Source organism: Talpa occidentalis, unplaced genomic scaffold (assembly GCF_014898055.3).
Source record: "Talpa occidentalis isolate TD23 unplaced genomic scaffold, MPIMG_talOcc4v2.1 talOcc4.4, whole genome shotgun sequence".
NCBI lineage: Eukaryota > Metazoa > Chordata > Mammalia > Eulipotyphla > Talpidae > Talpa > Talpa occidentalis.
In genome coordinates, this window is record NW_023604295.1 from 44,710,254 (window position 1) to 44,726,500 (window position 16,247).

A 16,247-nucleotide genomic window follows, 5' to 3' on the forward strand; every position below is an offset into this window, starting at 1 on the left:
CAGGACCCTCTATCGTCCAAGTCAAACTATCTCTTAGCTTTAATTTCCTTTGTACCTTTTCCCAAATGGGAGGCCTCCCTGGTGGTTCAGGGGGTTGAGACACAACCTATGAAGCTGTCCACAGCCTCTGCAGCAAGTGTTAGATGCCGGCCAGGGAGCTACCCACAGGGCACAGCAGACCTCTCCTGTCTTGCCCGCTGCTCCCCTCAGCAGTGTATTTCGGTCAGTCTGCCTGTTCTGTTCCCCACTCTGTCTCTGGTGAGTCCTCTCACCCCGCCCCAGGCCTCTGGTCTGTACCCCAGTTCTTGTGTGCATAAATAAATAAATCTTTTTTTAAAAAAGAGGGAGGTTTAACAACAGAAGGCCTAAGATTTTAAAATACATAACTGTCCTCTGACATCTGACACCTTTTCCCAGTCCCCACGTGTACTTGCCGTCCAGTTTGCAGACCCTGCCAGCAGGTGCACAGGGATAAGCAGAGGACTGACTTCTCCACCACACTGCGGGCTCACAGGCCCCTGCTTCCCTGAGGAAGTCTCAAGCTTCCTGTGCTTGTTCATGCAGTGCTGTCAGGTCGGAAGCGCCCTCCCTGAAGAATTGCCCACCCCGAACTGAACTCACCTGCAAGGAGTCAGTTTTCATGTGATTTCCTAGAACTTTCCCTTCCCTTAACGCTCCCATAAACCTTTGGAGTTCTAAAATTGCAATGGAACCGAAACCTTGTTTCCAACACACTATACAATCTCGTAAATGAGGTGGGTACTCAGCTTTCAATCCGCTCTTTTATGTCCTACCACGCTAAAGACACAACTCATTTTCGCGGTGCAGCAGCCGCCACCTCCAGGCAGCCCCAGGAAGCGCCTGAAAGCGGGACCGGCGGGGGGAAATCCCGCTCCGCCAGGTCCACATTCTCTCCCCGACGACTGTGGCGGGACTCCCAGCCACAGCACAGCCTAGTCCCGGTCCCAGTGCCAACCCCAACTTTCCCCTAGAGGAGGAACCCGGAGGAGCCCGGCTGATCCCTCTTTTGCTCATCCCTGGAGCCCTTTACCGTCGTCCGGGAAGAAGAGCACCGTGAAGCGGGGAGGGCTCCCGGGTTCCCGGCGGATCTCGCATTCCCCGCCTCCCGACCTCTTCGAGCTCTGGAAGTACAGCTGCAACTTGGTGCTCAAGTTCTTCGGGGGATCCGGGCCCCAAGAGCCTTCTACCAGCAGAGGAAAAGAGCCGGATGCTGCCATCTTCGGCTCTGGTCCGTCTGCCTGGACTGACTCTTTCGCTTTCGTTTCCTTGAAAACTCCTCCCTGCCCTTAGTTTCTGCTTTTGGCTCTAACTAGCGGCCCCCTGACTTCACCTGCATCTCTGCCTCGCGGCAGTGGCTGCCACCACCACTTGAGGCTTCTGACCTCCCCAGCTGTGTCCTGGGGACCATAAGTTTTCTATTTTATCCCCTAAAGGTTGGTTGAATTTTATCTACTTGAAACAACTTTGATGTAAATATAAAACAGGATTATGTCCAAAGCAGGTATAAAATAATAAATAGCAAGAATAAAAGTTTGACTCACCTTCACATTTCTTGAGGCGCTCAACAGATATACTGTGTCCCTTTGCATCTGTAGCCGTGTTTGTTTTCAAATTCACTGTGTAGATCTGCTGATTAACTGTGACTTCAGTTGTCGTTTGGCGATTTTTCTGGGCATTCTCTAATTGCAGATTGGTCATTTTGTCAAAACTGTGGTAAGTGTTATTGTCATGATATCGCCATTCTATAAATTCACTGGTATAATCTGCCCGGGATTCCTTTTTTTTTGGCCAATCTTACTCTCCTAATCATTTCCTCAATTTCATTTCTAGCCTCAGTCACATCTCTGCCAATTCCTAAAACCTCAATCAAAGGTTTTTTATGGTCCAAGGATATAGTAATGTTTAATTTCTTCTGTGGCTCATTCAATTTCTGGGCCTCCTTTTCATCAAAGTCTTTAATACACTCATCTGCACTGGTGTAAGAGCACTGCTCCTTTTCAGTAGGATCCTGTATCCAGGAGAGGGCGTTTTCCACACACTTTACATTTTCACCACTCACCTGAAAAATTACTCTGTTTTATTTTCCAAAACTGAAGGATTGTATTTTTTTGGAGAGCACCGTGAGGATCCCAAAAATATTAAGTAAAACAAGAAAATAACCAAACCAAAAAAAAGAAGAATCAAAAGAGGCCAAAATTCTAAAAAAGGAAAGACAGAAGACAAAGATACTAAATAATCAAAAGAGAGCCAAAATTGCTAAAAGACAGAAGAAAGAAAGATTATTGCTTTTTTTTTTTTTTTACAAACAGTACTTTACATCTCCTGAAATTATAACTAGAACTTGGTACATTCTGACCATCTTCACTCTTTTTGCCTACCTCCACCTCCTTTGCATTGCCAAGACACCCAGCTGCCACTGGCAACCACCAATGTGTTCTATGTGTTCATTTTTTATTAACTCCATATAGAAGTGATGTCACACAGTATTTGTCTTTCTTTGCCCAACTTATTTTACTTAGCATAAAACCCTCTGGGCCCGTACATTGTTGTGGCATACAGCAGGATTTCATTTTCTGTAACTGAGTAATAATCCATAATACATGTAAGCTGCATCTCTCTTATTCATTAATTTATCAGTGGAAACTTAGGTTGTTGCCACAATTTGGTTTTGATAAATAATGCTGTAATGACAGTGGGGGGAGGGGCTTATATTTTCCTGGGATCATGATCTTATTTCCTTCAGACAAATACCAAGAAGTGGAGTAGCTGAGCCACATGGTAGTTCCATATTTAATTTATAAATGAACCCAAATTCTCACATGACCAAAAAAATAGGAAATGTGCATCTGGTAAAAACAACTCACGTGGAATGTAAGACATCACAGACTGTTGGGGAGAAGGTTGAAATCCTTTTCTTTTCTTCATGTTGGCATAAAACACATCAGGAACTGAGGCCCAAAGAGAACAACCGTAACTTTTTTCACAGACTGAATAGATCCTTTCTGGACAAAACCTTCAATGGCATCTATGATGGCTCCAGCAACCTTATCTGGGTCTTGATTAGCACTTCCTGGGAAGGCAAATAATACAAATGATGGTGGTGGGGGAATCCATCCAGAAGAGGCTAAGGAATAACTTTGAGATTCCAGTTCTCACAGATAAGGGTCCACTTCCCAACACTTCCATCATGACAGACTTTTCTAACATGGTATCAGTAAACACTTTCAAAAGTACTACATGCAATGGGGGGTTTTTGTTCCAGGATTTCAGTAGCTCCTCAACAATCAAAGGACCCAGACTACTAATTTTTGGTTAGTATTCTCTACCTCCTCTAATACACTGATCCTACTCTGTGTTCCTCAGAAATACACACCACAGGCAGTCTTTGTCTCAGAGCTGTACTCAGAATATCCATAAAAATCACAGGATGCTAATTTATATTGCAACATCATGCTCTTTAAAGAGAGCAGTGATTTTTTTTGGCTCAGTCATCACTTGACTTTATGCATGTATCCCCATTCTCCCAATGTCTTTGAAGATCTGATTCAAACCAAACTAATTTTGTCAATTATTATAATCTATCATTCTTTGTACACAAGATATCCATGAACCTCCAGGAAGTCTTTCCTCCCACACTCAGCACATTTTAACCAAATATAGAAGATCACGCTGCCACCTGAGGTCAGTTCCTATTCTCAGCATGCTCCATGGCTAGTTTCTCACACCCACAGTCAGGTAAAATCATGAAAAGTCCCAGGAAACACACAGAAACACATCATGAAAATACATAGAAGCACCACATGAACAGCCTGGCTAAGTCACATGGGGCGGGAGGCAATGTGAAGAACCCTAACCAACATGGTGTGATAGACTTGGGGCTCGCCTGGATTAACCCTGTTTATGGCACCCCCACTATTGCAGAGACTGAGGCTGGACCTCTTTGACTTGACGACGTCGATAATTGTGGGACTGTAGACAAACCTCACGATCAGGGAAGGAGGATATTCTCCTTCGTTACCCCATGAGAGTTGGAAGAATTTAAATGGGAGTGGCAGACACATTCATACACATTTACTGTGTCCCATCGCAGGCTGGATGCTCAGTTAGGAACTCAGGACACACTGGATGTGGTGTGTAGAAAGAATGAGAGATGGAAGGACCGTTGAGGAAAAGGTGATGCCGGAGAGAACTGTGGAGCAGGGTGTGGTATGTGCACCAGTGTGTTCAGGGGAATAGGGCTGTTTTTTTTTTTTTTTAAAGATTTATTTATTTATTTGTTTGTTTATTTTATTTATTTATTTATTTTTTATTTATACAAGCACTGGGTACAGTCAGAAGCGCGGGAGGGTGACAGAATTCACCAGAGCCAGAGCCGGGAGCAGAGCAGGCAGAAGGACTGAAGTACACTGCTGAGGGGAGCAGCGGGCGGCAGGAGAGGTCTGCGCGCCATGTGGGATCCTCCTCCGGTGGCCCGAGAGCAGCAGGGGATCGAACTGGCGCTGCAGAGGCTGCAGCAGCTTCACGACCCAGCGCTCAACCGCTGTGCCACTGGGGAGGCCCTAGAGCTGTTTTTTGAGAGAAAAGTGAAGGAAACCCTAGAACCAAGGTGCAGGTCTAGTTAGGAGAGTGAAATAAATGCTTGGGCAAAGGACAAGAGTTAAACAAAGAGAAGAGGTGAGAATGAAGAGTCGGGTGCTGGGAGAGAGGAGATATTTAGGCCATAAGTCAGCCAGGCCTAGTGACCAACTGGGTTTATCCTCAACCCATTGTCCCTTCCACCACCTGCACACCTCACAGACAACATGGGACACGCTGTTTTGCATGTTTGTGTCTGTCTTGCACAGGAGTGAGGTGTCCTAGTGGACCTCAGACCCTTTCCTGACTCATCTTTCTATCCCAGGTGTCCAAGCACAGGGCCTGGCACAGGGCAGGCACTCAGTGAGTATTTAACCAAGCTAACTAATCAGCTACTGAGCCTAGGAGTAGAGGGGGGTGGAGTCAAATGCTAGAGTGGTGCTTTGTACGTGACCCAGTAGTTCAGAGGAAGGGCAGGTTAGGGGGAAGAGGATGTGAACTGAAGTTTGCAGTTGGCGTGGGGCTGGACTGCTTAGATTTCGCTGACCCCCCATTCTCTCTGCTGAGGCAGGTGTCTTAAGGACAGGGAAAGGGCTTCTTTTATTGCTGGATGCTGTCTGATCCAAGTCCCAATTCAACTCAGAAACGCCACTAAGGGAGAAAGCTCCACCATTCACTAGACTGAGGACCATCTCAGGGAGTGACCGAGCAAAGAGGGCAATCACGGAGAATCTGCTAAGCTCCATTTTTGTGCAGACTAACAATTCAACAAGATCAGAGGAAGTTGTAGCAGGTGTGTATGAGTCCAGAAATAGGCAGATGTGTGCATATTCATACAGAACTAAAATTGCCTCATGTTCTTGTTTTTTCCCTTGACTCCACTGGCAACTCCTGCCTTCTTGGCTCAAATAAAATGAAGGTAGAAATGCAAGAGCAAAACTCATACAAAACAAATGCAAGAGGAAAAAGCAGGAGACACAGACTATGAGTGATTATTGAGTGCTCATAAAAGTAACAGTGACAGATGATACATAGATGATAAGTTGGCTAATATGCTAAATTGAATGCTCCTATAAGGGGAATGAAAACCTAAGGCATTTATAAAATACAACCTTGCAAATAGAGGGTAACCAAGTAGATAGAGCAATTCATATGGAAACATAAGAGGAATCGTAGAGAATTACAGAAATCAAAATATGGGACAGAGAATTAGACGGGGCAGAAGGTGACATGATGGTTAAGTCTATTGAGGCTAAACTTCTGGAGAACATACAATGCCAATGTGAGCGACTCAAACTTAGATTCCTGAGCAACAGAACCATCAGCCCAGTGCTGAGTGTTCTGTCATTGGACCAGTCAGCTTCATCTACCTGGGGCCCGAGAGGGTTTGCCTCTCCCCACCAGCTCTTTAGGGGAGACCAAGCAGGAACTCCTCATCAACACACTTGACTCAGATTCCTGCAGAAAGAGTTCAAAGGGCATCACCTTAGTAATGATAAAGCCAAAGAGCCATCTTTATACACGAAGAATCACTCACTCATTGCATAGTCTGAGGAAAACAAAAAACTTGAAGGAAGTAAAGAGACTGAAAAGAGGAAGCTAGAGAGTTATGTGTTTCTGCTCCATTCGATCCCAGTGGGTCCTGGTGGCTGCAAGGCTTCTGCTGCACAGAGAGGCCCTAAGGCCAACCCCCACAGCCTGCTGCTGAAGAGGCGAGAAGAGCTGGACGTGCTCCCAGGTCAGGGGCAGCGAGGAGCACGTGCACGCTTGGTGTGCTCCACGGAGGGGGTTAGAGGAGGGAGCTCATGGTAAGTCAGGGGGGATGTTGGGGAGACTGAAAAGAGATAAAGGGAATGATGGACAAGGAGAGGTGCTTCTCTTTCTCTTCTCTCCACTCCCCCTCCTCTTTTCTGTCTTTCCCCTCCTCTCTCTATTGCCTTCCACGTCAGAGAACAAATCTCTCTCTAATAGTCTAACATTCTTCACTTTCCTTCAATTTTTCCTCTCTATTATTTACACTACCCACAGACCTGCTTATTCCCCAAGGAACTTTCTTGGGTGAGAAAACTGTCCTAATTAGACTGAGCATTCCCCACAGTCACAGTACTGAATAGGGGAGCAGATGACTTGGGATTCTGCCTTAACAGGCAGAGGCTACACACCTGTCCCGATGGCTGGGAGGCAAATGGACAAGTAATTCCTTTTTTCACTCTCTTGCAAAACATGGGTAACAGATGTCTTGACATCATTTCCACCAACGACATGAATAATATTCTTGCACTTCAGTGAACCACCTCCTGTGATTAGGTAATCACTGTTGCCCTGTTTACCTGGGAAACACATGAAAAAGTTGCAAAAGTAGATGCTGATGTTCTTTGACTATTTAGAAAGCAACATGTCTGGTTTGGCAAATAGTATTTTATGCAGCTAAAAGGCTCTTGAAATACTGTCTTTCATGAATCTCTTTTGCTTACCTCCTCCTTTTAACTATGAGATCACTTTTCACTTTTAATTCTCCATAACTGAAATTTTTGGTCAAATATATACTTTTAAGATCAATAGGTTTTCTTTCCAATCCCAAGTCTCTCCCTGGTCTCTCTCTCCATAGCCCCTATAGTCAGCTAGCCATTCACAAATAAGGATTAGAGAATATCATTGTGCTTTACCTTGGAGATGACATTGGGTTTCTACATCTTCTCCAGCACCTTCTAAAATTGCTTTGGAGACCCCTACTTACATGAGAAAATAAAGATGGTACAAATGTGACTAAAAAATCCGTAGGTTATATTTAATTAGAATGCCTGCTCATTTTCTTTCCTTTTCCTCTTGTAGCATGATTTTTAATTGAGGTAACTTTGCTTTAAAGCACTATGATTTTTTTCAGTTTTTTAATCAATGAATTTTTTAATTATTTTTACATCATTATTCATTTTTAAACAACATTTGCTTCTTTCCATACCCTCGGGTGTGGTCCCCGTGGAGTATCCTTTGCCAGTGCTCCCGTGCACCTAAAACACTATGATTATTTATTTATTAAGATTTATTTATTTATTTATACAAGCACAGGGTACAGTCAGAAGAGTGGGAGGGTGAGAGAATTCACCCGAGCCAGAGTGGGGAACAGAACAGGTAGACTGACAAAATACACTGCTGAGGGGAGCAGCGGGCGGCAGGAGAGGTCTGCGCGCCATGTGGGACCCTCCTCAGGTGGCCGGGGAGCAGCCAGGGATGGAACAGGCACTGCAGGGGCTGCGGGAAGCTTCGCAACCCAGCGCTTAACCGCTGCGCCACCGGGGAGGCCCTACAACACTATGATTTAGAGATATAGGATCATTCCCTTCTGGTGCACATCACCACACCAAACCTACAAGCAAGGCGCTGAAAGTCCTCCACCATAGTCCACTGGGACCCCTCTCCACTGTATTTTCAATTACCCTATTCCTCTGGTAACCTCAATTCTATAGTCAGATTTCTGGGGTCTATAATTTGTTTGTCTTTATCTGACCCTTTGTTTTGTTTAAGTTCCCCATATAAATGATATCATCTGATAATTGTCTTCATCTTTGGGACATTTTTTGCTTAGCTTAATGCCCTCCAGTTCCATCCATGGTATTGCAAATACCAAGAGTTTTTTTTATAGCTGAATAGTATTCCACTGTGTGCACATCTTCGTGATCCAATCTGTCTTCGGGCTCTTAAGTTTTTTCCAAAATTGGTTATTGCAAATAATGCCGCAATGAAAAATGCAGTGCATATACCCTTTGGATAGAGTTTTTGCATTCCTCCTCATTTCCTAAGCTTTCCCATAAACAAAAAGATAATAAAACTGGGTAGTTTCGATAAGAATAATAAGCATAAAATAACTTATCAATTATAAGAAATGTCAAAACACTTTTAAAATTATTAATTAATATTAATAAACCATGGTTGTAGAAATCACCTCAACTACAGCAACTGAGATTAATTTGGCTAGAGGAACTATCCTTCAAGGGATTTACTGTGACTATTCAAACTCCAACATGTGCAGTACCTGCTTTGAGATCAAATGTTTTTGTTGTTGAATTTACAATAACATCTGCCTGTTGAGTGGTGATATCTCCAGTGGCCGCCTGGAACGTGATGGGACCAATCTTCATTTTGTGCACTCCCGGCTGGGGGCTAGACACAGTCCCGTAGAAACCTGAAAAGAAAAGAAGATGGAATCAGCCGCCAACAGCAAGAATGACGCCGGTCTCATTTCCACACATGCACCCCTCAGGCTTCTTCCCTCTCTGTGATCTCTGACTTGAATCTGGCCCTGACCCTGTGCATAGTGATGGCCCATATTGGAAAACAGATGATAAAATGCAATACATATTAAATGTAGACTTCAGACACTGGTCAAGGTGAAGCCAGCTCACTAGAGCCTTGTCTCTCCCGCTGATTACAACCGAAAATACAGGATGAATAAAAGGCAGTAGTTGGTAACTGAAGAGAATACAATAGCACGTAGACTAGGGGTAGAGAGTCAAAACTTGAAGTAGCCACCTGCAGTGGGGGAGGGTAAGAGAGGAGTTCAATTTTGTTTTGACATTTTTCCATTTTGCCTTCCCAGCTTTGGCCCTAGGATGGCCCTATCGAGACCCACACATGGGCACAGGCAGCAAAAACACTCAGAAAATCTGTTAAATGGCCAAAGATTGAGAAAACAGGTCCCTGTAAGTTAAATTGCAAGAGAGTAATTTCTCATTATTTTTCATACTTTTTTCTTTTTAATCAAGACCCTGCCCCAGTGTTATCCCAGTTGCAGAACTCCCTGTGGCACCACAGGGAGCTAAAATGGTGAGAAACATTCTTATTTCTATCCAGAGAATCACGAAAAAGAGCTCTTTTGACCTGAAAAGCATACAGGAGGGGGATGGGGGACATTCCTGTTTTTTACTTATTTTTTTATGCTCTTTGTTCCCAATACTTCTTTTTGTCCCCATGTTATTTTTTTCCTTGCTCTCTCTTCTCTCTCCTTTTCCCCAATGACGTTTTGACCATGCAAAATTATAAGACAACAGAAATGTCAGCTTCAGCTCAGAGTGAGCCTTGTCTCTCTGACCTGATGACTTAGAAAATGGGTTACTGTAAGTCAGATAGTATACAGGAATTCTTGAGAGGTGTCACTTGCAACAGGGATCCCCTATTCAGAGTGGGAACTGGACTAAATCCTAAATTCACCCCGGAGCTGCACAGGTCTGAGAGACCCAAGCAGAGGGCAAATGCTTTGAGGACTGAACAGACATGAGAGCTGCTGCTCACACAGAAGATGAGAAAGAACTCTTAGAATGATCTTGACTGATTATCATCTGCTAAAATGAACAAATAAAAATTCCCTATTTTCTAGAGGATTTTAATAGGACCCAAGTTTCATAAAATAATATTTTAAATATTCATCCTATAATCCAAAATAGCTTAACATACAAAGAAGGAGGAAAAAGTGACCAACTCAAGCATAAAGGCAATCAATAGATGCTAATCTCAAGGTGATCCAGAAGTCGGAATTATGAGACAAAGTCTTACAGCATCTTCTATAACTAGCTGCCTGAGGTCAGGAAAACACATCTGAAAAGTAAAATGACTTGGAATGAACGGAAAAACAAGAGTCTCTCCAGAGATATATAAATTATAAAATAAGATCAAATTACTTTAAATTAAAAATACAGCCTGAAATAAAAAATGATCACCAGATAGACAACAAGGAGTAGACAGTGAATGAACATGAGACAGATCAATAAAAAGTTGAATTTGATACAGAGAAAAAATTTGGAAAAAAAAGATTGAACCAATATGGGAGACTATCATAAAGCTTTGATTTCATGTTATTTTGTGCCAGAAGGAGGGGGAGACCAGTACAGACAAAAATATTTGAAGAAATGGTTGAAAATTACCAAATTTGATGAAGGACATATATATTCCAAGAAGGCTCAGTAAACTTCTAATAGGAGTTTAAAATCTAATCTAGCCATAGCAAATCAGACTGAAGCATTAGGTTGATATTGTCTCTTCAAAGGATTGATTTTTGAAAACATGAAAAATAGTGGCTCATCACTACTTGGTCTCCCACAGTTGCTTCAGATCACATTAACTAGACGAGTGTCTTGCATGCTCACATGTATAGAATGTAACTGAAAATCTTTTTTATCATGAATTTTTTTTCATAAAACTCATCGCTGTCATTTCCCACCTATCATGCATAGTTATTTAGTAACTAAAAATAATGTTTAAATTCATTATTATTTTATTTATTTATTGGAGTGCAAAAAGGGCCTATTTATTGAAATATACTCCTGAGAGGCACAGCAGGCAAGACAGGAGAGGTCATATGCCTAGTTTTAATTGAAAAGTTTTACTGAATCTTGTGTATCTTCAGTCTTATGAATGGCATCACTGTCGAAATTTCCATTAGTCCTTTCAGCAAATTCATCTGAGAATGCCTAGAAATACAAAGAGGGTTTTGATCACTATGATCTACAATTCTCAGCAGATGATTGATTTTGATTCATCAGTTTTTGTTCCTACAGGCATGCACATTTAGGAGAGATCAATTCTCAAAGTATTATTTATTTTCACTACAGATGTTTAAAATTATGAAACACATATCTGTCATCCTGCTTTCATGAATATATCCTATGAAAGTTACCAAAAATGTGAACAAAGATATAATACAAGAATATTAATTACAGTTTAAAATTCTTATTAGTGCAAGAGAGAAATGGTTGGGGGGTTATGCTTTTTGCAGGAAGCAGCTGTTACATGTATTAACAAACCATTTCTTTGACTGTTAGTGACATTCCACATCATTACTTTCTTCTCTCTCATAAACAAGCAACAGAAAATTCTGTTGAGGGAAAAAAAGTAGCCTCTTGGTGATATTTTAACAGGGTGTTCCCCAGGAAAAAGGAAGGTTCCAGGTTCCCTGCTCCACCCAAGGGAGGGTAGAGTTGAGCAGGGAGGAGAAGAAGCTGGAGAGGAGACTGGGGAAGGAAGGAAGCAGGATGGAGAGCCAGAAGGAGACCTGGAGGAGGCACATGGAGCAGAGAGATGAGTGAAGAAGCTGCACTGGTGTTTTGGTCATGGACTGGTTGGAACAGATGTGGGTGAGAGACCCGTGAACAGGTGACAATGGCAGCTTGTATTTGATTTTGATTTTGCTCTTTTCCTCCCAGACTGGTCTGGCTGTTTCTTACCCTTTCCTTAGTTCTCACCAGAAGGAGATTTAACCTTGTGGCAGGCTTTCGGGCCTCAGCAGCCCTGCTTTGGGCTCACTGTGTTTGGCTGGGCATTTACCCATGAGGGAATGGATAACTTTGGGTGATAGATTTGGAAACTTGTTTCTTCCCCTTTTCTGTATTGCACACTAATTGTATTAAAGTTCCTTTCCACTGAAGGTCTTACGCACTAGAATATATTTTATCTCGCTACGGCGATTGGTAGAAGCTATTTAAAGTGGCATGTTTGGGGGTTGGGGGTGCCCCTCACCCTGTCCTATAACAAAATGACTAATATATGATGGGAGAAGAGCCAGGAGAGACTATGGTGCCAGGGTCTCAGGCTCACAGGCTGCGGGGCAGGCAGGTAAGCTGCAACAGCAAAGGTGGATGTTTTGTCTCTGAGAACTAGAGGGCACCTGCCACTCAGCCCCGGCACCCTGTCCACTGTCATCCTTCCAGAATTTTTGAATTTTTAGGTCACAGGATGTATCTGGAATTGTATGTGAAATATTTTATTTCTAAATGGTACAAACAAGTCACAAATAACAGAAATCCCAGTGAACCAGCATTGGAGTCTGAGTAAGATCTAATCAGAGTAACAGTTTAACTCATGCTTGTTTCTGCACTTAACATTCCCTGAGTGGTCACTGTGAGCAAGCACCGCACCTCCTGCGTGACAGGAGTCATCCTGTTTCATCCTCACCCCCAACCACCCCTCACGGGGACACCATTACAGCTGAGGAAATACTGAGGACATGCAGTATGGGTCACCGTCCCCTGAAAACAATGACCAAATGAAACAAATATACTAAGTTCCAGGTTATAAAGCACCCAGGACAAACAGACCCCAAATTTTACATCTCAACCAACAGTATTGCAACCTCCAAATCTTGACTTTTCTAAAAGTGTCAAAAATCAAACAAACAGTGCCCCCTCCTTCATTATTCCATGCTATTCTTCACCACTCTCACCCCCTCTATTTTGTAAGTTACTTTTCTCTCCCCAGTTTTATTTATACTTCTCATTTCACAGTATTTTTCTCATTGCAATCCCCTCCCAAATACCTATGAGAACACCCTAGGCTTTTATTTGCCTTCGTTGGATGCTGGAGACCAGCCCCAGCTACAAGTCCTGTCAGGGATCTCAGAAAGGAGAGGATGGAGTCGGTGAAAGTTCCTTTTTCTCTTTCTCTCAGAGGGCTGAGGGGAAGTGGAGTGAGGTAGGAGTGAGGAAAACACAGATACCTTATTTCGTGCAAGTATCTCCTGCTGAGGGTCTCAGCGGGTCTTTATTTATACCTTAAGGCGAGAGTGGGATTATGTCAGTGTAAGCATTGAGGCAGAACAGAAACAATCAATACATATTTTCTCATGAACATGCAAAGACTCCCTAGGTCTCACACCTAAAGGGCAATTCTCTGGTAACCTTAAGAACAATTAGATTCCTAGGTATAGCTCATTTACTAACATGATCGATCATATATGACAGCACAACATTTGTCAGCAATTAAACTTTCCCAGTTACAAAGTGGGTGTAAAATTCCTATTCTATATTCAATTACTAAGATCAATCTATCTCCTAGCACTCAATTAACTTGGTTAATATATTGATTACTTCAAAGTGGTCTGAAACAACTCATCAAATTTAAGTAAGTTCTACTGAAGTCTAACTCCTAACTAGAAATTCCTAACCTCCACACGGCCTGCGAACTACTGACCTTTTGCAAACACCAGGAAATGTACTGCTGGTGCAAACATGCACCCTCCCACCCCCTACCCCCCTCACCCCCCACCCCGTCAGGCTATGGCTTCCAAGCACAGTTGGTTCAGGGCAGCTTGTTCTCCATAGTTCTCAGAGCCAGAACATTTCTTTCCTAGCTATACTTTTTGCATTATTTCCTTTCTTTGATACTAGTTCAGGTGCAAGAATAACAAATCAATTGTCTAGGTCCGAATTGAGTTTTCATATGCCAATTAATGACTAACTAACTTCTGCATTAACCAAGAACAAAGAGGTGAGCTTTAGCAGGCTTTGCCATGGAGACTCCCTAGTTCAGATCTTCTTGGGGAGTGCAAGAACTCCCCTCTTCTGGGAACTACAACTTTCCCTCTTCCGGGGAGCACAGGAACTCCCCGCTTCTCGGGAGTCTCCCCCAATGCCCGGACCATGTCAAGAGACAGCATGGGAGGTGCAGCCTGCCGCAGTTGGAATTTCCTCTTCAAGGACATTTTGGACTTCATCTGGGGCTGTGGGCAACTTGACAGTTAACTTGAATGTTCCTTGTCCAGGCCATACTAACTCATGGTTGTCTCTCTTCAGGACTCTCTGTCGAACTGAAACTTAAAAAATTTAAAAGCCAGTGGTCAAGCAATCTTCATTCATAAAATTATCCCATGATTTCCATGGATTTCATCATCATAAATCAATGGCTCGGTCATTTCCCGAGAGAGGTCTTGAGCAGCAAAAAGAGAAATATTTAGCAAGCAAACACAGATTTCAATTCCATCTTTAAAGTTATCATTTTTAACTGTGAGCATCTTTCTTAATAAAAATACAAAGTTTGTCTTCCTGTCTAACTGTAAGTAGTTAATGAAGATTGTTTTGCATGTGTGTTCAGTGCATAAATGAAAGAAATATAATAAAGAACTTAGTACATTACCTGAGGTTATTTGGTACCCAAAAAGATAGCAGTATTTATTCTACAGTGAAGAACTAAGTATTTCTCATGCTGAGCCAGTAGATTGGGGTTGGGACACGATGTGATGGAGGCCACAATTTGGGAAAGTGGCCATGGGTACAATGTCCAACAGCCTAGAGTTGTGTCAATCACCCGCGATAGTAAGGGACTCACATCTGAGAGTAAAAGGAGTAGAAAAGAAGAGATGGGGGGGGGGGATTTCACGAAAGGAAAAAAGAATGAGCACATCTGGGCTGCAGCGAACAAACTGACCAGTGGATAGGAGAGTACAAAAGCCTGCATCTGAATTCCAACTCTGCCATGAACTTGCTGAGTGACACTGAGAAAAGATCAAAACTTCTCTAGAATTTGTTCCCTCACGTAAGGAGGTGTTTCTGACCTATTCTGTTACACCCACAAGAGAGATGCGAGTGTAAGTCAGAGAGAGAAGAAAGGGAAATCAGTGTATCTCAGACAGTGGAAAGAGGGAGCAGGTAAGCCTGGAAACAGAGGTGAGACCAGCATAGTCACGTGGCTAAGGAGGTCAGGGTGAAGGGAGCCAGTGAGGGTGCCCTTCTGATTCACAGGTGCAGCTCTGCCCTGAGTGTGAGGTCACCAGATTATATTGTGAAATGGTGACCTGATGGGGCCAAAGACATACACACGAATCTTTCAAGAGGGCCTTGAACAGTTTTCTCATCTCAACTATCCACAAAGGGGTGGAAGAAGGGAAGCCTTCACCAACCGCATGCCAACTCAGAATCTGGTCCAGAAACAATGAGAAAAAATGCCAGACTCCTGTTTCACTCTTCATGAGCGAGTGGTTGCTTCACCTTGGACTTCTGAGGAGCTGTCCTAAGTTAGAATGAAGATTGAGGGCTAGATAAGACCCCAAAGCCTACGAGCAAGCTGAGGTGGTGTTTATTGAAACAGCCTCCTGACCTAGTGCCTGACGAAGACAGCTAAGGCTGAGGAAGAAATTTGTCTGTTAGTAACCTACCAACAGTATTGTTTTTTAAGCCCAGTTGTCTAGAGTCATGAACTCTGTGCTACATTCCTTCTATGATTCTCTAGACTTTGACAGAGTCAAAGTCCTGTCTGGGCATCTGAATGTGCCAGCCAGTTCTGAGCAACACGAAGTGTCTCCTGGGTCCCTCGCAGATCTTGAATTCTCTGCCTCCCGACCTCTTAGAGCTCTGGAAGTACAGCTGCACTTGGTGCTCAAGTTCTTCAGGGGATTTCGGCCCCAACACCCTTCTACCAGCAGAGGAAAGAATCTGGCTGCAGCCATCTTCGGCTCTGGTCCATCTGCCTGGACTGTCTCTTTCACTTTCATTTTCTTTAAAACTCCGCCCTGCCCTTAGTTTCTGTTTTTGGCTCTAAATAGCGGCCCCATGACTTCACCTGTATCTCTGCCATGCGGCAGTGGCTGCCCACCACCACCTGAGGCTTCTGACCTCCCCAACTGTGTACAGGATCTCTGCTACTCACCCAGGACACCAGCTGCAGTCAACAGCTTTGGGTCACTACACCTTGCACAAACACAGAGACTTCATTTTGCTGCACGCCAATACTGTGCAAGAATAGTAAATGGCCCATCCCAGTGTGACTTTGCAATATTTTCTTTTTCCTTCTGGCTTATTCATTGAACATAATCCCTTCCAGTTCCATCCATGTTGCTGTGAATGGCATGAGCTTATCTTTTTAACTGCTGTATAGTATTCCATTGTGTGTAT

At 43.3% G+C, this 16,247-nt stretch overlaps 1 protein-coding gene and 1 pseudogene across 1 annotated transcript in view; both read right to left on the reverse strand.

Moving 5' to 3' along the window:
* The window catches only part of LOC119257465 (protein mono-ADP-ribosyltransferase PARP14-like), a 41,519-nt gene extending 40,255 nt beyond the window's left edge, over positions 1-1,264 (reverse strand). The window contains exon 1 of the mRNA XM_037525441.2: positions 1,052-1,264. Within this exon, the coding sequence (XP_037381338.1) occupies positions 1,052-1,238 (187 nt within the window). The 5' untranslated portion in view covers positions 1,239-1,264. The remainder of the gene's footprint in view (positions 1-1,051) is intronic.
* An 83-nt stretch (positions 1,265-1,347) lies between these two features.
* Positions 1,348-2,634, reverse strand: LOC119258107 (protein mono-ADP-ribosyltransferase PARP14-like; annotated as a pseudogene).
* Positions 2,635-16,247: the final 13,613 nt, after the last annotated feature.